Source organism: Sander vitreus, chromosome 20, assembly GCF_031162955.1.
Source record: "Sander vitreus isolate 19-12246 chromosome 20, sanVit1, whole genome shotgun sequence".
Classification (NCBI taxonomy): Eukaryota; Metazoa; Chordata; class Actinopteri; order Perciformes; family Percidae; genus Sander; species Sander vitreus.
Genome location: NC_135874.1, coordinates 23,638,812 through 23,663,413, shown reverse-complemented (window position 1 = coordinate 23,663,413; position 24,602 = coordinate 23,638,812). Strand labels below are relative to the sequence as shown.

Below are 24,602 nucleotides of genomic sequence, written 5' to 3'. Positions count from 1 at the left end.
ACACAACACACAAAGCACACCTAAACATGCTGTATAAAAGTAAAATAAGTTTAACCAAACGCTGTTACCTTGTTGTTGAGTATCTGGCACACTTGAGGGACATAGTCAATTAGGCATCCGCCACTGGGGAATGCTGGGATTTGAAGTGCTAAGGAATCTCCCAGAGCACTGATTGAATAAAAAAAGACAACAGTTAGTCGGTAAATGTATGCACATATTTAGGTTACACTCAACATAAAGTTACTACCATGTTCTCTGTGCCACCACAACAATCTTTAGGACAATTCAAGATGTTGTGTGACCACCTGCCTTTATGGAAATGTGTGTAAAACAAAACAAATACTGAGCACATCAGTTGGCTGCCATCTACTGAAGTTGTGGAATAAAAAATAAATAAAGGAGTGACTCATGCCTGTGGCATCCTCCTTATTCTCCTTGACTTGTTCAGTTATTCTTTTGACATCCTCCTGATTCAATCCTGCCGCACAGCTCCATTAGTGATTAGTGCATGCTTGTTTAATCAGGAAATCTGCTGCTGCAGCTCCAGCTCCCTAATGACTAACCAACCGAAATAGTCACTCCCTCATTTTTTTTCTGATCTGGGGCAAAAACAGAGGGAATACCCTCAGGACAGGTTAAAGGTCTTAAGGAACTGCATATTGGCTTTTAATGCTCATTTAAAGACACATAGAGGAGGATGTCTTCCGCTGCTTTCTATTTTTTTCCATTCTTTATTATAATAAAGGACATTCGGAGGGCATTTAGAAATGCTGTTATGTTAATTTAAAATCAATGCGGTAGTGGATGCTTGAAGTTGACCAGGTTAAGCATGTATGATAAATGTAAATAGCCTACATCATGCTACATTATGTCAAATGTCAAAGATCACATATGTTGAGATGCGGCCCTAGGGCTTGTTCATTAGGTGATCAGAAAGGCTATAATGGTAATAATGTATCTCAGGGTAAAACACCACTACAGTGAATCACAGACCAAGACCCCACCGATTCCATCACATCATGCCAGAGCCAAGTCCAAGCCACGCCTTAACTCTTTGAGATGTGACTTGCAAGCCAAAAAACTAGTTTATCTGGTTTATCAATGCTTGGTATGAAAACACCGAACACTTCTTTTTTTGTAAATGGAAACAGGGCATTTAATGTCCAGCTGCAAGTAATCATCAATAATCAGTAATATGTCAAACAGTTCAGTGAGAACACTCAAATTGGAGGTGCAACTACAAAAAAAGTGTTTTTGAACGTCACATCACAATAAAACCAGGATCAGTGCTGATACTGAAAAAGACATTTCTGGGAAAACTATTAAAATTAGGCAGCATAGTGCAGGAGGGATCGGACCGAAAACAGCTCCAAAAGTCAAAAAATGAGTATTACTATTACATTACTGACTATAACTACAGTAGAAGCTCTTGTCAGTACAACAAAATTTGGGGTTTTCATTAGTTGTCAGTTCTAATCATCACAATTAAAAGAAATAAACACTTGAAATATATCAGTCTGTGTGGAATGAATGTATACATTATACAAGTTTCACTCTTTGAATGGAATTACTGAAATAAATCAACTTTTTCATGATATTCTAATTATATGACCAGCACCTGTATATCATTAAGCTTAAGGAGCATTTATACAAACCCTTTTATAAGATATTCAAACCCTCTGATGACTTATTTAAAACAGGGGAGGTGGCAAAAATTGTGTTACTATTATTTCTAATAATTAGTATCGTTGTCAAATACAAAAACATAAACAAATGAAAAGGAGCGCTTTAAAAAACTAAAAGCAGGAACCAGCATATATTTAAATTTGTGAGTTAGAATCATTTTCACGGCTGCAGGGAGGAAAACAGGCGGTACGCTGGAAACTATTCTGCTACTCATTTATATGTATGGAAAAGTACATTTTGTGAGTTAAGGATAATTTCTTTAATATGCATTTAGAGTTTTCTCCATTTAATTCTGGTGCCAGCAGCTGCAACTGAAGGTGTGCATTAGGTTATGGAGACGTTATATGTTATATGGTTATAAATGATTCATGACAGTTTGGTAGAGCCCCAAAAAGCACTACATTCACTAGAGAATTTTGCTGGTGTATGAATATTTTTTTTTAACAAGATTAAAGGCAGCGACTAAGACCAAAGTTCTGAGAATTGCACAATGTTGAAAATGGGAGAGAAAGGTTGTGGGAGTAGTGAGGTAAGGTGGAGCACAGCATCATGCGCTCCACCTGTCATAACCAAAACCACAAATGTTTATGGGAAAATTATGTCTCAACAGAGGTCAGGAAAGGTCCCCAACGACTGAAGTCATAGTCTTCACGTAGAACTGTATTTAGGATAAATGATGAAGTCGTTCTCGTGCTCTGTGTGGAAAACAGCTGGTTTCTTCTCAGCTGCTCATTCCTCACATACAGTTTTTACTGATAGCTAAAGATAAAAATCACACCCATCCACAAAGATTCATATGTTATAAATCTTTTACTTTAGATCAAGTTTTGTCTTTTTGCAAAATGATCCTCAACTGAATATTAATAAGGTCTTATTCACAGAGAAGCCATGCAAATTCTCATGAATCCATTTCCATTGTCAAAATCCTTTTCTCTAGAACTCCAAAGCCACCATTTACAGTAGACTTTGTGCACATAATTAACATTAGCCTGTGCATATTGCCGTGCACGAACAAATCGATTGAAAATGGCTTACAGCGACGAGGAGAGAAGCCTTTGAAAATGAAAAGCTAAATGATGCCCATCTATCCTCCCACTGATCTAAGAATAGCTCCATATCATTCAGATGGAAATGCGGACAGAGGCACAAAATAGATGTGTTCGTCACTCATGTGTGTCAATGGCAGGCATGTGAACAAATGTGATGCATTTTGAATTTCAATGGTTTTGCCTCTTGAACACTCTGACCTCTCCACCAACCTCTTGTGCTAGTATCAACAAAAGGTCTTCCAACATCCAAAACTTGACTATTTGAACAGTTGTTCCCTTAGACATCGGGCCATGTTCCATATACAGTATAGACCAACTTAACACCCATTTCTATCCATCCATTTACCTGTTGGTGGATTCAACCCCAAAAAAGACCATGCTTTTATTTCACACAAAATGAAGACTTAAATACATAAATAAGTTAACTCAAATATTTTAAGTAACTTACGTAAGTACTCAAGTAAGCTACAACTACTACAACTGCGACCCACACTAGAAACAGTGTGGCAAGAGAGTGCAATTAGGGCTTAAAAATCAATATTTAAAAAAGCAATGTCAGTTACAACTATTTAAGGCTAATTCAGGCTACTAAAAACATTGTTACAGCAGAACAGGTAAACAGATCTGATAAAAAAAAGAACAGAGCAATAAAACAGCTGCAGAGCTAGAAGAAAAGTTGCTTTTGTCCCTGGCCAGTACTTTACAGTACACTACAGTCCACTATTTGTGTGTTCAATTTAATTAAAACAAAGTTGGATACATTCGGTCTCATCATTTTCAGCCTGTTGTGAAGCAGCTAGCTTCTCCCCAAGCAGCTCAAGCTGCTACAAGCAGCAAAGAGTCTGAAAAGGCCGATACAGTCAACAGACGGGCGAGGGTCACATGAGCGTCAGGGCAGGTATCAATAGGCTACTTGTGTGGTAAAGTTACATGTTGCAGCAAAGGAAGTGGGAAATGGTACTTGGCAATAAAATTCCTAGTCTGGAAGCTTTCTGTCTTTCCCACTCGCGAGTCAGGACCCACTCTGGATGGATCCAACCCACCAGTTGGAAATCCCTATTCTAAAACACGGTTGAAAGTAAAGCTTTCAGCCTCCACCTTCAACAGACACAACAACTTCAACTGAAAAATGCTGACTGAAGAGTACATGTGTGTAAATAGTAAAGGCATGCCCCAGTGATATGATGATCGATATAATGGTATTTTACTTCAACAAAGTTGGGGGACTTACACAAAACAAAGATTCAAAATAAATGCAGCTGAGGACAAGATATTCTAACGTTTAGTCCCTAATATGAGTCAAGCTCAAAGGAAATGCTAGATCCTACATTTCCCATAATGCAACTGATGGCATCTTAGAAACTCCATGCCTTGTAAATGCCCACGTCTTTGAAACTCAACACATCCGGTTTGCAGTGTTGTGGAGTAACGGAATACATGTACCGGCATTACGTATTCAGAACACAAATTATGAGTAACTGTATTCCGTGTACTCCTACATATAAATGCAAATATATATTCATATCTTAAGATAACAATAGGTTAACATTTTCCTGAAATGGTATGTTATCAATATTATTATGCCAATGTTATCAGACTTTGTGTATGAGCTCTGTATTGCTTTAAACTGAACTTCCTGTGGGTGGGCTCAGAATCTAGACATAATGGTGTTTTACTTTCCAAGAGGCACCCTGAAGAGACCCCGCTTCTGTCTCTCCTGGTGATATCGCTCTCAACACTACCCACACACACTGGAGTCATCTTGCAGACATGCTGCCTAACACAACCCTTCCTAGCAATGCAACCAACTGTATGACATATTTACAGTAGACAGTGGTACATGCACACATGTAAACACACACACAAACACACACATACAGTGACAGGGCTTCCTGTGACTTCATCAACCAAAGAGATTATCCTCCGTGACTCAGGTGGATGGTGACGAAGCTCAGTTTGTTTATTTGTGTGTGTTATTGTGTGTGTGTTTGCAAGGGTGTGTATGACAGTGCAGTGACAGCGTGAGAGCAGTTAAAGGCTCAATTGGAAAGAGGGCAGACATGATTCATTACCAAAGTGAAAGATAAAGCCAACAAGAACGGTCTGGAGATGTAAATGTAGTTTCAAAGGAGCAACATTTCCATTTTGATTGCCTTCTTCATTTCCTAAAGCCTGGAGGGTTCTCAGAGGCCCACATATGACTCTGCTTGTTGACTGTTTGGACTAAATAACGTTCTGTTCTTCCTCTGTGGCTGGACAAGGCGCCCTTGGCCTGTGGCAACAGGAGTCCGTAACCTTATTGTTATGAGGTGAACATCCTGGCATAACAGTGCTGACTTTTTCTCAGATTCTCTATCCATCATCCATTTGGATAAAACCAGATTAATAAAGAGTCCCAGGCTGCAACCTTTACACTATCTCACTAGTATATGATAAGGTTGGGCAGGGCAACAGAGCAAAATGTTCTTACTGCCCACTATCACCCCTTCAACTGGCGGTAGTTGATCCATTTGGCAGCGGGGTGCTCCACATGACCCTCTGCAGGTTGTGACTACACTACTACTATTGTATATGACTGGATTACTAACCTTACCAAAACATATTTATCGGATGTATTTGAAAAGCTACAAGTGATGACTGTGCCGGCACAGGAAAGGCCATCAGTGAATTAAGCTCATCGTGCCATATCTACTGCAAATTGTTAAGGGTTAATTTTTCATCACATCTGACGTCTTGACTTCTGGTGAAGCAGAAATGTAAATGATCAAAATTTATTGTTATCAAGAGGACTCTACAATCTGTAGTCCCTAGACAGTCACTGCAGTCACCACATGGGAGAACCATAATGCTTTGACATTTCATTTCATTTGTGGTTTTCTCTTTGCTTTTCTCACTGGTTTGAAGTAGGCAGGGCTAAATTGAGAAAAGGTAATGTCCTTAACGTGCATGCACTAATCACAATCTTGCAACATCTGAATAAGAACCTGATGACAGGTGTGGGCTATTTGTTCATGTTGCTGAGCAGCTGTCAATTCAGGCATTTCAGACAGTGATTAACTCTTAATAAAGAATAGCCTGAAAACTGATTTTGATTGTTACTTATTTAGTCATGAATATTTCTTTGTTACTAAGAAAAAGGTACAATTTCAAAACATGTGTTTAAGGGTTTCTCACAAACACACAAATCTAATGAAAATTATAAAATTGAGAGCAGAAAATGTGCTATAAAGTCTGTATTATTTCTGTATTGCACACTAATGGATATGTTTACGTGACTTTTCATAATTTGTTTTCCTTCTTTCCTTTCCATTCTCTTTAATATGTACTGTATGTCAGCCTTTAGATGTCTAGTATAACGTATTTATCATTAACAGTCACTTGATTATGCATACTGTATACTAACCACTGGGGATTGAAGATGGTCTACATATTGAGGAGATCATACTTCAAATAACAGCAGCATCACTTTACACAAACTTACAGAAAAACACAATGACAAAGTGTTCAAGGAGACAAGGAGGAGGAAAAAGTGGCTTTGAGCTGCTGATATCTTAGACTGTTGAGTTGGTTTGCCGGGTAAGTGGATAATTTATTTTATGAGACTGACAGTTTCAGACTGTGACAAGACGTTCACAAAACCTTGAAAAATATCTGATCGAAATGCAAAGAATTTCAAAGGCTATAAAACACCTCTACAGATCCTGGAGAAGGGACACACACAAACTGTACACCCACACAGGCACACGCGCACACACACACACATCAGCAGGCAGGCAAGCATGCATGTGTACACACACACACACACACACACACACACACGCACGCACGCACGCACCTACAGGCACCTACAGGCAAATGCAGATACACAAACATTAGTGCACTGCAGCCTAAAACTGTCTCTCTGTGTTGATTTTTCTGGGCTCCTAAATCTGGTTTGGGGGCAGAGACGGTGCCCACTCGATTCTTTTATGCCATGCAGCAGGTTTTCTGGGGGAAGGAGAGATGTATCCAACTCATCTCATGGGCACAGTACAATCAGGGAAACGAGAAGTAAAAGAGAGGATGAAAAGAGCGACGAGCCTGTTTACAAAATAGTCGGAGGAGACCATTAAAAAAGTGGCAAATGTTAAAGGTTAAAAGGTGTGTGGTTATTGATAATGGTTAGAGCCACATTTATTGCGAATTACTGAAATTCTCTGATGCAAGCTGCAATGACATCTGAATGCAATGAATCTCATTTAATTACTCATTCAAATTGTTCACTACTACAGATAAGAATTCAGTAAGCCATGCTAATGAGCATTTTATTGCTGCAGCGCAACCAACAACAAAAGATTTTAGAGATGTCCCAAGCCGACCCTAAGAATCGTTATCGGGGGCGTACTGGGCAATACATAATGAATTGAAGTTAGCAAAAAGAAAGCTGATCAAAATCCAATCCTTTCTTTACTGTATTCTGCAGTTCTGTCCACTGCCAGCATTTCACTGCATATTAGAGTGAAAAATACAGTGTCTGAATGTGAAAGGTTATTTGATTGCATCAGTGACGGACTCCGTTCTGACACCTGGGTTGGCAAAACTTGCTAAACTCCGACAGAAATGAATCCGTTATCTATCCTTTCCCTTTCTCATTAACAAAGATCAGTGTACAAAACATTCAGCTAGCAGCTTCTCGTTTTTCAGCCAGTGCAGACTGTTGATTTTAGCGGTGAAAATGACAAACGTGAGTTGATGGCAGGCCAAAACAAAACCCGTCTGTTGTGGGGTTCGTGTGCTCTTTGCAAGCCGATGTCTGTACTCAAACAAAGATTGTTTATGTGGTGCTTGTATGTGAAAGGGGTCACTAGTGGTGACAAACCTACAGAATATGTGGAGTTCTTCCTTGCTCTACTAAGTGTTTTTCCGGCTGTTTTTGTTGCGGTTTTGGTTCAGCCACACCGCTCTCATCAGTATCCTTTTTAGCCATAACAGGCAGCCCTTCACAGCAAAAAAATCTTACAAAAATCACTGTACACTAACTGCCCAGCACCAAACAGAATACACCGAGAGTAGCTGGTGAACATGGTGAAGCATTCAGCAGCTAGAGAGACAGATATTTTCCTCAGGAGTAGGTGAATAAAAAAAAATAAATAAAAAAAACCAGTAGAGTGAATATTGGACTTGCATTCATCGGGTAGATGTAAACACAACTCTAAATGAATCCTAATGTGGCTCCGTATGTGCTGGACGTTAAAATAAGCAACTATGTTCACCATATTAACCTAAAAGGTCATAATGTCTTTGTGGTGATCACAGCTTGTTTCCGCATAACCCCCCCCGCCAAAAAAAAAAAGAAGCTTTTATGACAGTCACCAATTATTATGTCATTTGGAGAATGCTGCTTCCATGTACTGTACAGCTCAGTGAAATGATGAAAAAGGAAGAAAAACAGCGTTGCCCAAAGCCACAGAAGGATAATATATGTTAGTTCTGCAGAAATAGTTTGATGCCTTGTGTGAGATTGATGGAAACGTTTGAGCTGCATCTTCTGAAAGTCTCTGCCCAACCTGATAGCTAGCTATTCATATGATTAATTGAATTTGGTATATAAATCCAAGCCAACACACTCCCAACCCACTTGATTCTAGTAACCATAACCCTTGTGTTGTCCTTCGGGTCCCCCCGGTGACCCTTGCGTACTATGTGAGAGACCCGTGCTGTGATCGAACGCGTTTCCCACCCGCCGCATCATCGTCATCGTGCTCCGGGGTCCCAGAGACCTGCGCTGTGCTCGAAGGCGTTGAGACCCGTGCAACACTCAAACACGTTTCCCCACTCGCCTCATCATCGTCCTACGGGGTCCCAGAGAGCCGTGCTGCACTCGGAACGCCTTGAGACCCATGCTACACTCGAACGCGTTTGGACAGGCTAATACAAAATGTAAACAAACTAAACAAGTCTCCGTGACACAAAGGACAATACAAGGGTTAATACTGCCCTGTCTCATAACTGTTCTGTTTCGCTGGCATACTAGAATCCCTTATTTGTGTGGTCTGATCAGCACAACCTCTACTGTAACACTAGTTGTTAAAGAAATAATTTGGCTTGACAACAAATTCTGCCTCCTCCAAAGCTAACATTTTTACATTCTCTAAATGTCTAAATCTATTTAACACTTAACAGCTAGTTTCAATGAGTAAGGAGGGAAAACCATAGGAGCTACACAGCGTAACACCATGCCTATCACAGTATATTTTCTTCCAAGCGGCACATATAACATTATATAACAAATGAACATTGAATCATAAGCAGGTGAATCTGTAAGCCTACAGAATAACTGATTTGACTTCTCATGATTAATAATTTATACATAAAAAGATTGTGATACAGTCAAAGAGAGGGAGAACCAATGTAACAGACTACGTACATGGTTCATTATTGGTAAAAATGTGGGTGTCTGTCGGGGTATTTCAACATCTTTTTTTCCCCTCATTGCCGCTCTGTAAGGCAGAAAACATTACAGCGATGGTCTGTTGAAGACAAGAAAAGAAGTAACAGAGAGCAAGAAAGAGGAGAGGAAGAGGGAATAGAAATAGAGGTATAACACTGTAGCTCAGGGGGCTTACGAGTTTGCGTTCAGAGCCCTTAGATCCGAGCCCCTGCTGACGGAGAGTAACAGTGAGATATCAAACAACTCAGGAGTGATGAAAGAGAAGAGTAGAGAGGTGGAGGAAAGAGAAAAGGAGAGTGAGGGAAAAGCTCTCTTCTCCGGTGTGTTGTTTTTTTCCTTCCTCGCTGCGTTTCAGTCGAGCGAAGGACGACCTCGCTGGGTAGAGCACAGCTCTTCTCTCTCTTTTAAGTCCCACTCATTCTCCCGGTTCCCTTTGAGGATCAGCCAGAGGGATCAGCAGAGGAGAGAGAGTGATAGAAAAATGGAGAAAGATGGAGAGAAAAGAGACAGGCGGCAGACATGAGAAACACAGGAGAGTGTGTGTGTGTGTGTGTGTGTGTGTGTGTGTGTGTGTGTGTGTGTGTGTGTGTTGAGGGGGAAGAAATACGACAGAGGAGACAAGAGTTAAAAACTACAAAAAGTGAATTTAAAAAAAATAAAATGAGAGACAGAACAGCAGCGAAGGACGAGGGAGCAAGGGATGGAAGAACGGAGGATGAATAAACAAACAAAAGAACAACTGATAAAATGATATGATGATGGAAAGACAGGTGCACGGAGAAATTGCAGACAGAAAGAACCCCAGGACATTTTGTCACTGCATAGATTGATATGACAGCCTGTACCAACACACGAAATACAGTGGTGCCAAAACAAAGCTGAAATGATGTCTGTGGTTGTTCACAGCTGGATTCACCATTTCATATAATGACAAGTGATTTAAACAAGGAAACATAATGTGTTTGTCACCGTGGTTACCGCTGACTGCAGTCCTTCATCAAAAACGTGTCTACAAAACAAAACAATGGTCATTTAACACAAAAACAAAAGCGGAATATTTAGGCCCTGATCAGACGAGTTTTAGCAGCCTGGGGCGGCTTTTTGCAATTGTTTCCAATGAGAGTGAAGCGTTTTGCCTGCTGCTTTTGCGTTTATTTTATTTTTTATTTTATTGGTTTATTTGATAAGGACCATGCATATTTATGAACATTGTTGTATAAAAACACCATGTAAATATGCCACAATTGGTAAAAATAATAATTTTCATCTGCAGTCCCTAGGCAGGTGACATAGGACTAACATAGAGACAGCCAGCAGTCATACAGCACTCATTCACTGTAAATTAAAAAGGTACACATAATGGTGACCTATACATTGATGACAAAGACATTATTCATCCACCTCTACACTGCATTCAGTTTAACAGTGAAAGTGTATGGGTGATGAAATGTGTAACAGTTAAAAGTGAGTGCATCTCTGGTTTTCTATGAGCCACTGTTTTAAGTGTGTTTTAAAAGGTGTTGAATGTAGGACACTCTCTTATTTATTCCAGAGTTTACCTCCTATTACTGACAATACCTTTTGTCCAGAAGTGGTGCGAGAGTGAAGCGTTTTGCTCGCTGCTTTTGCGTTGCTGAGCGCCTTGCATTTTCTTGCCGGAGCAAAACTGTTCGGGAATGGACAGGCACTTAAAAGAAGATTGGATGAACCACCTGTCTATCACGTCCGCCATTGTTATTTTGAATAAACAGTCAGACGGTCACACCCACCTAAACCACGCCTGAAGCTGCCGGTGGCTCCTCATAGGACGCTGATGGGTGGTTCGGACACAAACGCATTACTTGAAGCCTGACTAGATGGATTTTAGTATGATATTTGATATATAGCGAGAATCCTGCTGTGCAAGGTAACTAAAAGCCTTGAGTTGAAAAAATGTCAACTTAAGAGCGTAAAAAACACCCAACGTCATTTAACTCCACAGCAAAATAACGGTTGGCTGAGGACGGGTGATTTGATGGTTGCCTAGCAACAATAAAAACCCTGCAACAGATCGAAACGGGGCGTTTTTAACAAGAAAGGCAGTGCAGTGTGCCTCGCGTTTTGCAAACACTCTCTGATTGCGGCCTTAGTCTTCTGTGTACGTGTACATAGGATGCATTCAGGCCCATTTTTAGGTGTAGGTCACCAGCGTTTTGGCATTACTCAGAGATCAATACACAACCACCATAGTTACGCACATAAGACTAATAAAAAAGACTTGAAGCCAAAAAATATGCTTCTGGGTCGCAGTTACACGCATATGGTGCGAGGGAAAAGTGAGCCTTAGCGTGGCCTGTAGACAGCACTACTGGTTAAAATAAAAGCTTTTGTTTGGCACTGTAAACATATATAACAGCTGCTCTTCTGTTTTCAGACATCAATTTTTTTATTGTTTTTTATATTTTTACAACATACAGAACAGACAAACACAATTGAACAAGAACAAAAACCCTCTCCCCCTAACCCCCCCCACCCCCCCCACCCCTCTGCAGTCTTGAGGAAAACCCACAAAAAAAAAAAAATAGATACAAATAAAAATCACACCGTGCCTAGTCGCTCTCCTGTAATTCTTGTGATGTTTAGGTCATTAGGACTGATACTTGTGCGGCTGCGTTTTTCCATAGGTCTGCAGTTGATGATTTGGCTTTGTTAATCCTTGCTGTAGAGAGCTCAAGCATAACTATGTCCAGAAAATACTCCAACCACCGTTTTATACAAAGCGAATGGGGGGGAGCCAGCGTTGAGCTATCATTTTCTTGGTTGCAGTTGAGCCGGCTAGCCAAATTTTCTTCTCCCCCAAGCAGGTGTAATTTAGAGTCGTCATTAAGTAACAAAACAATCGGGTCAGTAGGAATTCGACATCCTATCACATCAGATATTATTGATGTTATTTTATTCCAGAACTCGTGCACCTGTTCACACTCCCAGACCATGTGCAGGAAAGTTCAGGTTGTTTGTTTATTCAGGTTGACAGAACGTGCAATAGGGAGTGGGAATGACTTTAGAGACGTATCTCTTCTGAGGAGTCCAATATGTCCTATGACATATGTTGAAGTGGATATACTGGTGATTTGGGTTCTTGGAGCAGTGGAAAATGTTGTCCCAAACTGTCTCCCAATTAATTACGTTCCCCTCAGGGCTCAGCTCTCGCTCCCATCTTCTGTTGTATTTCTAAAGTAGCTGCTCAACGAGTGTTTGCTATAGTATTAATCTGCAGCTGCTGTTACCACGGTCAGTAACCATTGTTGCCACCAAATCAACCAGGACAGAAATTCTAACGTTAAGGATGGAAGGGTTAAAAACTGGGAAGAAGTGAATTAAAACAAACTGTACATAGACAAAACAGCAGTATAGGGGATTAAGGGAGGGAGGAAAGGAACAATAGATGTCTGTACACAGGAGGATGACTGCATAGATAAAGGAATGACAGGATGATTGCAGACATACAGTAAAGAACCTCAGAACAGTTTGACACTGAATAGATGTAGCTGATATGACAGCCTGTACCAACACTGAAATCCAGGGGTGCCAAAACCAAAGCTGAGCCAATTTCTGTAGCTGTCAGGCAGCTGCTACATTCACAATTTCATAAACTGAGAACTGATTTAAACAATTTCCGAAGCTGTTTTGATGTGAATTTCATTCTGGCAATATATGATATTGTGAACATTTGCGGTAGATCGGTTAATGCAGAAGCTCCTGAATGTCACTGTCTATCAAATGCTTGGTAGGAAAACAGAGAATGTGCAGGAACACTGCAACAAATGAGTTTCTCTCTTCACTGGAGCCAATGCAGTGACAATGGGCAGCCAAACACAAACCAAACACTAACAAGGGTCAGTAAGGACATGGACACACATACAGCAAAAGGCTGGCTCGCACACATCTGCATGCTAAATTAAGTAGCATCCACAACAAATACAATACCAATGCGCTCATGCACAAACTCGCACACACATGCAATCGTTTGTCTTCAAACAACAGTGAAGAAGACATACATTTTCGCCTTGGGTCATGAATTAACACACTCCCACACAGCTGACAAAAAGGTGCGCAAAAGCATGTAGCAAAGCACATTCATACACAGCCTTGATATGCATATGTGCAAAAATTTAAAGACAAAGAGGCAACATTAAGCAGGAGAAGAGGGGTTGTAAATGAGAACTTGGCTCTGCCTGCATTTTGAGCGGTTTCTTAGAGGGTTTGTTTTATAGCCTCTTCTCCATCTAACCCCCCTGCCTCTCCGCCGGCAACCACCCCTCTCCATCCCTTGCGCTGTAGCTTCCCCACTTCCTGCTCTCCACTCTACTGCCTTTAGCCTCCTTCTGTCTGTTCTCCTCACGCAACTGGCAGACGAGGAGAGCCTCTACTGTAACACCACTGCAACAGCTTCAGTCTGGTTTGGAACTGTGATAAGGTCAGTCTCCCTCACAAACACACACGCAAAGCTCCATCAGAAAACATGCAGACATATGCAATGAACACACACATCTAAACCCTGAAGTATTTTGCAATTTAAACACCATAACAGTGGTGTAATTATGGTATTTTGTTGCAGTTGCTGCATGGGGATAAGTTCCTGTCACATTTCATTTTTACATATTGGAAAGGAGAAGTGTCTGTGTGTGTGTGCATGTAGCTGCTTTAGCGATTATGCTGGAGACTGAGAGATAAGTGGATATACACGGTAAATGAGAGAGAGATAATGTGCAAAAATGGCAGGAGACAGAAGAGGGGAGGAAGGATTTGATTATTGTAAAAATCAAAACAACCGGAGAGAAGGACAAAACAGAGGATCCACAGAGGAGCATGGACGATGAGGATGAAATAGGAACATGGTGAGACAGGAGGACGAGAGAGAGAAAGAAAGAAAGAGAGAGAGAGCGAGAAAGAGTGGTGGTGGTGGTGGTGGGGGGGGGGAGCAGAGGTCTCCTAACCTGGTGCGACGGGGCGTGTGCTTGTAAATAAACATCAGCCTGAGATTATTCCGAGCACGAAAGCCCAGACCGTGGGGCCCTGAGGTCAGAGTGGGTCCATACCTGGCTCTCTCTCTCACACACACACACACACACACACACACACACACACACACACACACACACACACACACACACACATCTGAATCCTCCACACCTACAGAGACTTTGTGTCGAGAGCAAAGCATATTCAAATACTGGTGTGTATGCACAAACGCATAAAAAGAAGACGCATACATTTGGGATATAAAAACCCACAAGCATGCATGCATTCAAACACACACACACCCAAATGTAAACTGACAAATGCACACAAACGCACACACTAAATCAGCAAGAAAAAAAATTGATTTGAACAAAGAGAATATGCACAATGCTGAAGTGCCCACTCACACAGCAGTGCCCAGACTCACATTAAAGATTCCACACAAGCCTGTGTATATGCACACACACATACACACACACACACTCTGTACCGTGAACACCCTAGATGTCTGCAAACATCCAGTCAACACTAGCTCAGACACTGTGTGTCATCCATCTCATTTTTTGTTCCCTTGTTGTTTTTGAGGAACCGACTGATGAGTCCAGACAATGGGATTATTCACAATGACATAATATGTTGCTACATTCACAGCACACTCACACTTATCCGTCAACTACTTCTTGCATCCTCGAAACGGAAGCAGAGCGAGTGGGACCACATCTCCTTTTGCTGACCTTCTATGCCGCTCCCTGGGATTCAAAAGGTATTTTGTTTTTATTGGTGAGTTACTACAACACACTTGGAGTCTTTTCCATTGTCCCCCAATACTGTAGGAATTGGTCTGATCTAAAGACAATTACCATACGAGTCTATAACATCAAACTCTCATTTATTATTTATAGAGAATAAATGCTGATAATCTCTGTTTACATTATGGGTGTAAGAAAAAAAATCGATACACTTGAGTATCGCAATATTTTATTTAGCAATACTATATAGATTTTTAAAAACGCAATATCGATTTCAAAAAAAAATTTAGTTTACGTGCAAAGATATTCATGTAAGACAGTGGTTCACGTTTATGTTGTGTTTAAACCCCCTACCGCTAGACGGCTATGCTGAGACGCACCACTAGTGTCCAGTACCTAACAGTACCTGACTTTTTGCTAGAAGCTAACAACGTAGCTATGGCTGAACTTTAGCCTACTTGGGCATATACAAATTTGCTTAATAAACCTGTGAACCACAATCCCAAACTGGCAGTTTGATTTTCTGTGTACTGAATTGTTAACCTAAAGTAAACTTCTTTGACTTTTATTCACATCATAGTTTTTCTAAAATTATACTTTAAAAAAAAATCCCAATATATCGCCTTACGCACAGTATCGAAATATACTGCCATATATTGAATCGTGACCCATGTATCGCGATACGTATCGTAGCGCCAGATTCTTGCCAATACACAGTCCTAGTTTACATGAGGGTAAATCCAGTTGATTCACACTCATTGTTTAACTTTAAGGATCTTTGGGCCCCAACTTTTTAAAGTGCCCATCTTATGAAAAAAAAATCACTTTTTCTGGGATTTGGGGTGTTATTTTGTGTCTCTGGTGCTTCCACATGCATACAAACTTTGAAAAAAAAACATCCATGCTGTTTTGAGTGAGATACGGTTTCTGAATGTGTCCTGCCTTCAGTCTCCGGGTGAGCTGTTCAAAATCGGCAGGGCATTCTACGTCACTAGCCGAAACGAGGTGGCTAACCGTAGCATGCTAGCGCTAGCATGCTAGCTCGTTCTGAAGGGCAAAACACAAGTAAGAACTACTTACATCACATGTCCCTGTTCTGCAGGTATTCCACGCAAAGTTGGAAGTGTGCCCTCATTTAGAAGAAGTCTCCCGGCTAATCCTGCCTTGCACTACTGAAGTTGTAGAAACAAACAGCTAGCTAGATGATGTGATCCTTACCCAGCTACTGCGCATGTGCGCCTCCCAACCAAGATGGGATAGAAGTGTGATGCCTCACTCTGTAGCTAAAACAGAGAGCTCAACACACAGGATGAAAAGAAGAACTGCAGCAATGTGCAGTACAACAAAAATATGGTGTTTTTTGAAAATTAAACCATGTAAACCTATTCTGGTACAACCTCTAAATACAATTATGAACCTGAAAATGAGCATAAGATGGCCACTTTAAATTTGCCGTCCTGCTGTTGTGGTGTCACAGATTGCATACACAAATCACTATCTCCATCAAAACATACATTTTACTGAATTAACTCATAAAGGAACAACAGAAAACATATTTATTGATGTGATGTGCCTTACTGTTCAATGCTGGGGGACAAGAAGAGTTTTGGGAAGACTTGGGTAGCCTCAGCATCCTCAAAGCTCACTGAGAGAAGGGCCACGTCCTCTCCAGGGTCCAACGCTGTGTCCTGAGAAAGACAAAGCCAGGTCAGTAATGTTATTCAGTTAAACCACTATCCACAGGCAAAACATCATTGAATTGAAGCTGGGACTCAGTCACATAGACATAGCTGTGGTATCTATGAAAATAACCAGTTTGTAGGATGTCGACATGTTTAAAAGGTCAATCGGTATAGAAAGCGTTTTTATGTTTGGAAAGTTTTTGACGTCTGTCACTCCTCTGTCTCACACATTTTTTTTCCAACTCCAAGTCTTTTTTTTTTTTTATCTTTCTCTGGCGTTAAATACAGCATAATCTCAACAGACAGCTGTTTACATGTTGTCAAATCATTAACCATTTGTAGTCATTGATCAAGCCCCCTATGTGCTTGCTGATTTCACTCTTGGCAGATTCCCCAGATCGCTATATTGGAGGGAATCAATCATTGAATCAATAAATAAATAATGCCGATTTCTTCCTGTGGAGCCTAAATAGCGTGATATGAGCCTGTTGAAGACAGTTTAGCGACCACTGTCCCCTTACCTCCTTGCGCCCTGCAGCTGACAAACAGCTGGTTCTAAGGACAGAGACGGCCGGACGAAAGCCAGAGACAATGTGGATTGAACGGACAGAATGCCACTCACGTCTTGCTTTTGGCAAAGATGTACCCGTACAAAAAAAAGCAACACTTGAAGTCGGGGCAACAAAGCCTGCCATCATAGAGAAGGGTGAGATGGAATAATTTAATTGGGAACTCATGGTCCTTACTTATGGACAGTATCTCCTTGAAAGCATTTATAGTGTTGGCACTAACTAAAACCCTAAAAGAGAAGATTTCCTGCGTACTTTTTCAACTTCCTAAATCTGGTTAATGACTTGATTGTCAACTTTTGAAAGGTACACAAATTGTTGGAGTTAGCCGGCCCATTTCCATAATTGGTGTGTGTGTGTGTGTGTGTGTGTGTGGGGGGAGAGTTTGAAGCATACTGATTCTTTTAGGTTCTAGATTTTGTTCAAAGTTTCCAGGCAGCCACCTGTCCATAAAATAAGCTATGTTGCAGTACTTTTTTGTTTTGCTGTAGCAGTTGGAGAATCAATATGAGTTCTTAAAAAGTTATGTATAACCTTTGGAATTTCTAAAAGTTAAACCCTAATATTAGATTTGATAAGAGATCTGAAATGATTCAGATTAAATACTGGTTTGATTTAAACCCCAACCTGGGGATCATACACGTCTGTGTACACAACAAGTGTGCGAGTCCCAAAATATTGAAGGAGATGAGGAGGAGAAGAGGAAAGACACCAGAAGAAACATCTGTCTTGTTTCTCGCCACATTAGCTTCAACAGCTGCGGCTGAGCTGATGACTGGGAGCACCAATCAAATCATGTGTGAGATAGATGCAGAGGCCACCCGGAGCTGCTCGCTACAAACCTCGTCTTGTCTCTCCAAGGTTCTAATTTCTCATTGTGCGATGTTTTTCCTAGAGCATGGCTAATTCTCAGGCAATGTCATTAGTACAATTCCACATCAAGTACCATTCTGGGCTCTCTCTCCAGACAGGGGATCGGCAGCGTTAATCAAATGTCTTACAGATGGTTTGAACTCATCCATTTGTTATAATCGCTGCCCGCCGCGGTGAGAGGAAATCTAACCACCATACATGATGGACAGAGGCACAGTGCAACCAGTTTGCAGCAGGGCAGCCTCAAATGTGATCAGGCTTATTAACTAATTACACACACTCTGCTGATCACAAAACTAAACTGACCATCGGTTGGAGAAAAACACGGCTGAGTGGGCGGAAAAAGATATTCCTTCACTGAACATTTTCTCTCCAAGTGGAGTGGAATTAATTTCTCTGCATGTAATCTAATGTTTTTGAACCACTACATTTAATGAAAGAAAAAACTAACTATTACAAAACAATAAAAAAAAATCAATGTAAAATCAATGTACTGTAACATGGAATACAAATATAAGGGTCAGTAATGAGCAGATCTTGAATCCACAGTACATTTATACTGTAGCACATGCAGATATCAACAGTCACAACAAAGGCTGCCTTGTCGTGGCAGATACATTAGGGGGTAAAGACATAAAGACTAGAAGGGAGGCAGTGAAAGACAGCAGGGTGTGCGGCAACCAAAAGCGTTGCCTGATGGAATCAGCTCACATCAATATAGTGTGCATCAGTAAACAAGAACTGCTCTCTGTCTCACAGCAGCGCTCGCGGCTTCTGCCGCTGACGATACAGGACAGATAGGAACAGGCATGGAGTTGTGGGGCTGGAGTGGGCGTGGGGTTTGGGAAAAGATTGTTTTGCTCCAGTTTGTAGCTGTCAAGTCCCGTTCTCATCTTTAAAGGTGATTTAATGGATGCTTCCTTTGGACTGGGACAGAGTAAACAGACAGATGAGAACCAACAGGAAGATGGGAGGGCCAGAAGAAGAACATAGGGCAGCTCTGTATGAGCTGCAGCGGACCATCCCTCGATTTGGTCGGACTAAGGGCGCCGTTGTAGGGAGAGCCTTTTTTTGTTGAATGATTCAGACTCATCTCGTCCCAGCAGACAGCGAAGAGCTGTCACAAGTCATGTTGCATCAGTGAAACAAACAAAAATTAAAAGGCAGACCCTTTAACTTTTAGCTATTGCCATTCTAAATGAATGAACCTGAAGCTATGTAGATAGAAACAGTTTGTTTTGTTTTTTGTTTAAGTACAACTGTACATGAAACTTTACATGATTATTTCACAACCTCACTTTTATGTAAAACCGGGAAGTAACACACATGACATACATGGCTGTCAGCCAGGTTTGACCACCAGTCATTTCTTCCAACATATGAGCCTAAAATTAAATATCATTTAAATAGGAGTCTTCAGCCACACTCGGCTCTGTGAGGCTGTACTTACAGTAGACATAATACAGCCACACAGTGGTGCTTTGAGCTAAATCCTAACATCAGCATACTAAGATAATGATGTTTACCATCAGGGTGTTCACAATTTAGCATTTAACTGTTAACCAACAATGGTCAAATAATGCAGTTATCAGTTAAACAGTTAAAAACAGTATTTAATATCAATTTAAAAAAGTAATTAGGAAAGGTTTGTTGCATGATAAAAGATAGGATATAGGATAGGATATACTGCATGCTAGTAAACTTGCTAATGCAAAAGTAAGCTCTTTTTTCTAAGAATTCTGTGGCTCTCATGACTGACTGAATGGCGCTCACAATGGCACAGCTATGTGACACATGCTACAATATTGCCGAGGACTGGCAGGTTAAATTGGCCTTCCTACACAGAGAGTATAGCCTCTTTCCGACCAAGTACAGTAGTTACAGGAACGTAGTTATAGGAACAGTCCACTTCTAAACAGTTCTACTAACTACTCTCCCCCAAAACTGTTTTTTTCCATTTGCATTCGCACTGGCGAAGTGGCCATAGGAACTGGTAGGAGGGGTAAGGGAGTGATGCAAGCACGGCAACGGTCTTTATAGTGTCGTCACTTGACTTTAGCGCCACATACAACAACAAACCAGCATGGAGGAGGCCATCGGAATGTTCGTGCCTTGCCGGGATCCTCCTAACGAAGTTCGAATGGCTAGGCTGGAGTACTTAACAGAGAAACACAGAAGACGAAAGCTCCAGCGTAATATGATCCTAATTAATATGATGGAAGAAGATGGAAGAGCAGAGCACAACAGGCAAACAAAACAACGGGTAAGTTTAACTAGTATTAACAATTAGCTGGTTGAATGTGTGATGTTGGTCTTATAAGTTAGCATACGTAGGCCAGTCCTTCCAGAAAAATTTGGCTTTTTTTTTGTGATTGTTTTATTAAAAATGCGATGGACTATGCGGGATATTTATGCAATTTTAAGCGATGAAATTGCGGGAACTTGCAAAAACTGCGGTTTCATCATGGCTTCATCGCGGGGTTTGCAGCTGTTCGATGATGTTCACGTCCTGTAATTACGTCACTTCATAATGTTCCCATGGTAACAGGGGAAAATGGCTGCTCTTGTGTGAAGTAAATGCAACATTTTTCAACTTTCTGCTAAGATATATGGGACTTTTTTGCAACGAAAATGCGGGGATTATGAAATCATTTCTGGAGGGACTGATTCAAAAGCACAAAAGTTAAACCTGACGGTGGCGCAAGAGGAAAAGTCAGGGGATCGCCAAAGCTTCTTCCTCTGCGGACCATGAATGCCTGCACAATATTTTACGGCAATCCATCCAATGGCTGTTGAGATATTTCAGTCTGGACCAAATCTGTGGACCGACCAACTGACAAATGCAGTCATTACAATTGTGGAAATGTGAGTGAGTCAGTGAGATAACTTTGACTAAACTGTGGGTGATAAAACAGTTCAGTGTTTCAATAGAGAGACAATTTTTTTCCTTCTTTTAAATACATTTCTAAATATTGTAGCTTTTCTCACTGAGAGCGATACAAAAATGTTTGTCTCTGAAACTCTTGAACTGCTCAAATGTCATGATGGCAATCTGGAGAAGAAAAGTTTTCATGCTTTTTAAGTGGCATGTTTAAAGTAAATTTAAGTGTAGAGGGGCAATACAAATGCTTTACTTGACAGCTGGTTTGGGTTATGACACAGTGTGCTGAAGTAGTGTCCTTGCAGTGCGGTTGTAATTTACAGGCATTTAAAAAACTCTCTCATGTTGTCCTTCTCCCAAAACTTTGCAGATCTATACAGGAAGTTGTGAAAAGATAGCCTGATGAGAACAAATGTTGACCTTTTACCGCGTGCCTTGAAACCATTATTTAAAGTGAAACAGAAGAGCTTCCCTCTGTAATAAAATATAAGCCCCCAAATGACCCTTAATGTTTCTGTGCACACATATACACATCTTAAGCCCTTTTAACCAAATACACTTGAGGGCAACTGCTGCTTGCTTATGTAAAGAGTTAGTAGAAAAAGAACATTACGAAAGCTTTTGCTCCACAGGCTACACGCAGGACCTTAATGAAGAGACGTCTTCATTGGTAAGTAATGAGCACTGAAATGGCCTTGGTCAGAGGACTGCAAGACAAGGAGGGGTCCTGCAGGGGTGGTGGTTGGACATTGAAGCAGTATTTACTACATGCCCCTGAGGAATGTGACTCAACTGCTCAAGGACTGAATTTAGGAAAGCAGGTGAAGAATGTGCACAAGTGTGCATGGACATCAAGGTCACAGGGTGCCTCCGAGTCAAACCCTTTCACGTGGCCACCACGTCTTCCATCCTCCTTACTTATTCAGACACATCGGTACATGAACATGCACGCACACACAGACAAACGCACAGACCCGTTTCCTTGTGTCCGTCCCTTGGTCTCCTGATGCCCCGGCCTCTGGCATCTCCTTTGTGTCGCATGTGACAAGTTGGAGATGTGACAGCTGTCCTTAGCCAGACCAAGTCTGGCCAAAGTCACAACCACACACAAACACACTCATCTGCAAACACTACACAGGGGGCTCTACTGCAGGGCTAGTACGGAGGAGGTAAGGGCACTTTGTCCGCTTTCTTCGCCCAACTTTAAATGTCATGCCCAACGTAATGGGGCGACTTGACTGACAGCATGGTTGTTGTGCAAAGACGTGTCCAGCTTCCAGGCGAGACGCTTTGAGTGCCCCTGTACATATGCTGGACACACAATAAGTACTAGGCAGCGGCTTCAATTTAGGTAGGACAATGTGAGCAACTCTGGTTGATCAAGGCTAACTAAGGCTGCTTTCACACTTAAATGTTTGGTTCCGTTAAAACACACCCTGGTGCATTTGTTAATACGGTTCATTTAGGCTGATGTAAAAGTTGCCAATTAAACAACCGGACGGAGACTGATTGAAAATAAGGGTCTCGGTCCACTTCCAAGTGGGCTCTGGTGTGGTTTGTTTGTGGTGTGAAAGCAAAAGGCCCACCCACAGGAATTATGATAATAAATATGATTTCCACAAGAATTCAAAAGCTAAACTGCTAATAAATCTATCTGCGGATTGTGAACGGTTTAGGAAGCCATCTGTATAAGCGATGCATATATTCGTGTAAATAGTTTTGTAACCATAGTAACATGTATGCGCGTCGCCACATGAATGTGTTTTTTTTTTTACCCTGATTAATCAAACTGTCAAAATCTGTTCAAATTATGGTTCGCTTGTACAGTAGAGACTTCTTTGTTTCAAATGTTTCACTTTGCATGACATTGCTACAATTCTCCCAAAAAAATACATCTCAATGCCCTGTAAGACATGTTGACAATCTCCACATTGCAGCACAGAATGTGTCTTCTATGTTCAATGTCAACAGCCTTGAACAGAGCAGAAACAAAAAGCATTGACCAGTACAGCATGTTAAGTATTACTTAAATCCTACAACAGAATATAGTGAATGAATGTCTGAGATACTGAATTATGTGTTTGTGCCAGCCTTTTCATAAGTTTGACAGACTTACGCCATCACGCCCTGAGGGCGGGAAAGCACAAGGTTAAGGTGGCAGCTGCCAAAACGTCTCATTGCATGACATGAAATGTTCTGATTGAGAAAGAGAGTTGAGGATATTGTTCCTAATGATGTGGTGGTGCTGCCGTTAGTGGGGACGGGATGAGCAGAGATGTGACGTACTCCAGGGGCCATGACGACCCTGCTCCCTCCACCTCAAAATACAGAACATGCAAGCGCAAGCACAAGTCACCACAAACCAATTCGCACGCATGTCCAAGAGGACCTAATGTCCTCTTCTGAAATATCTGACCTATCGCAAGTCCCTCTTTTTCTCGAACTCTCCATTCCAAAAACCTCTTAGCTCATGTTTAAATGTTTAGATGATTAACCAGGCAACTCTATGTCACCAAATAGTTGTATCTTGTGCAAGGGCTTTATTTTGTCATGAGGCCAATAAAGGAAAGATTACAAAGCACACGTGCTTCCCCTGGAACCATGTTGGTAGAGTAGACGTTGGCATAGGACCCAAACACACCTAAGCTTTGTGCATGGGGTGTGTATGCAAACACAACAGCACACCTCTTTCTGTGGAGCATATAAGTCTTTTAGAATGATGGGTGTGGCAATAAATGATAATCTATCCAAAATGTTCCCAAGTTAATTGGTTAGTGAATGCAGCCATACTGTCTGTAGTGTTAAACACATCATAGAATAAAACTTAGTTCTATAATGTTATCTTCCTAATTCAGATTTAGGCCATGGGCGATAAAGTGTTGAGTGGTTCACATTTGTAGTTTTCACTCTTTGAGGTCCCATATTGTAAATAGTGAGATTGCATTGGCTTTTTTGATTATAAAGCAGGTTGAGGTGCAGATATAAATACTGTGAAAATCTCAAAACGCTCAATCCACAGAGAAATGCACACAGCCCGTATTCACAAACTGTTCCTTCAAACGAGCCGCCAGGACTTCCGTACAGTTGTGATGTTACAACTATACCATGTATAGGTAGGTAGAAAGGGCCGCTACAGTGCCGTTACAGTCATTCCTTGACTGCATTGATGGTGCAAAGATGCCCGAAGACGCAGATTCGGAAGACCCCAGAAACGCTGACCAATCGGAGCAGACAGGGTTTTTGGGGAGGGGGGCTTAAACAGACAGGTGCTCAACTGTTTCAGACAGAAGGTGCCTACAGGTAAATTCAGACAGAAAGTATGAGAAAAATGTGGTTTTTGAACATTAAAGCATGTACACACGTTGAAGTAGAAACCCAAAACACAAGTGAAAAGAATGCAGAGGTTCCTCCAAATTAACAATAATGTAGTTAGTAACGGTAATTAAGAAAATAATGGTTTACAATGTAAAATATTAACTTTGATGCAGAAACCGTGGCTGCAATTCCCCAACACTAATGACAGTTTCAGTTATAGGGCTACGCTTTCTAAGTATTGACTTTATTGAAAGATCCCACTTTACCATGGCTTTTCAATAAACCACTCTAATCCAGTAATAAAAGAAGCTGTAACAACTGAAAACAAGTCACAAGTGCAGTGTGTTGCAATGTACTTAACCAGTGG

General features: G+C 41.1%; 1 protein-coding gene across 1 annotated transcript in view; it reads right to left on the bottom strand.

Annotated features, from left to right (window-relative positions):
• Positions 1–24,602, bottom strand: part of babam2 (BRISC and BRCA1 A complex member 2) — an 88,490-nt gene that overhangs the window by 13,895 nt on the left and 49,993 nt on the right. The window contains exons 6-7 of the mRNA XM_078278281.1: positions 16,494–16,603; positions 69–168 (exon numbers count right to left, since the gene is read on the bottom strand). Coding sequence (XP_078134407.1) covers positions 69–168; positions 16,494–16,603 — 210 coding nt within the window. The remainder of the gene's footprint in view (positions 1–68; positions 169–16,493; positions 16,604–24,602) is intronic.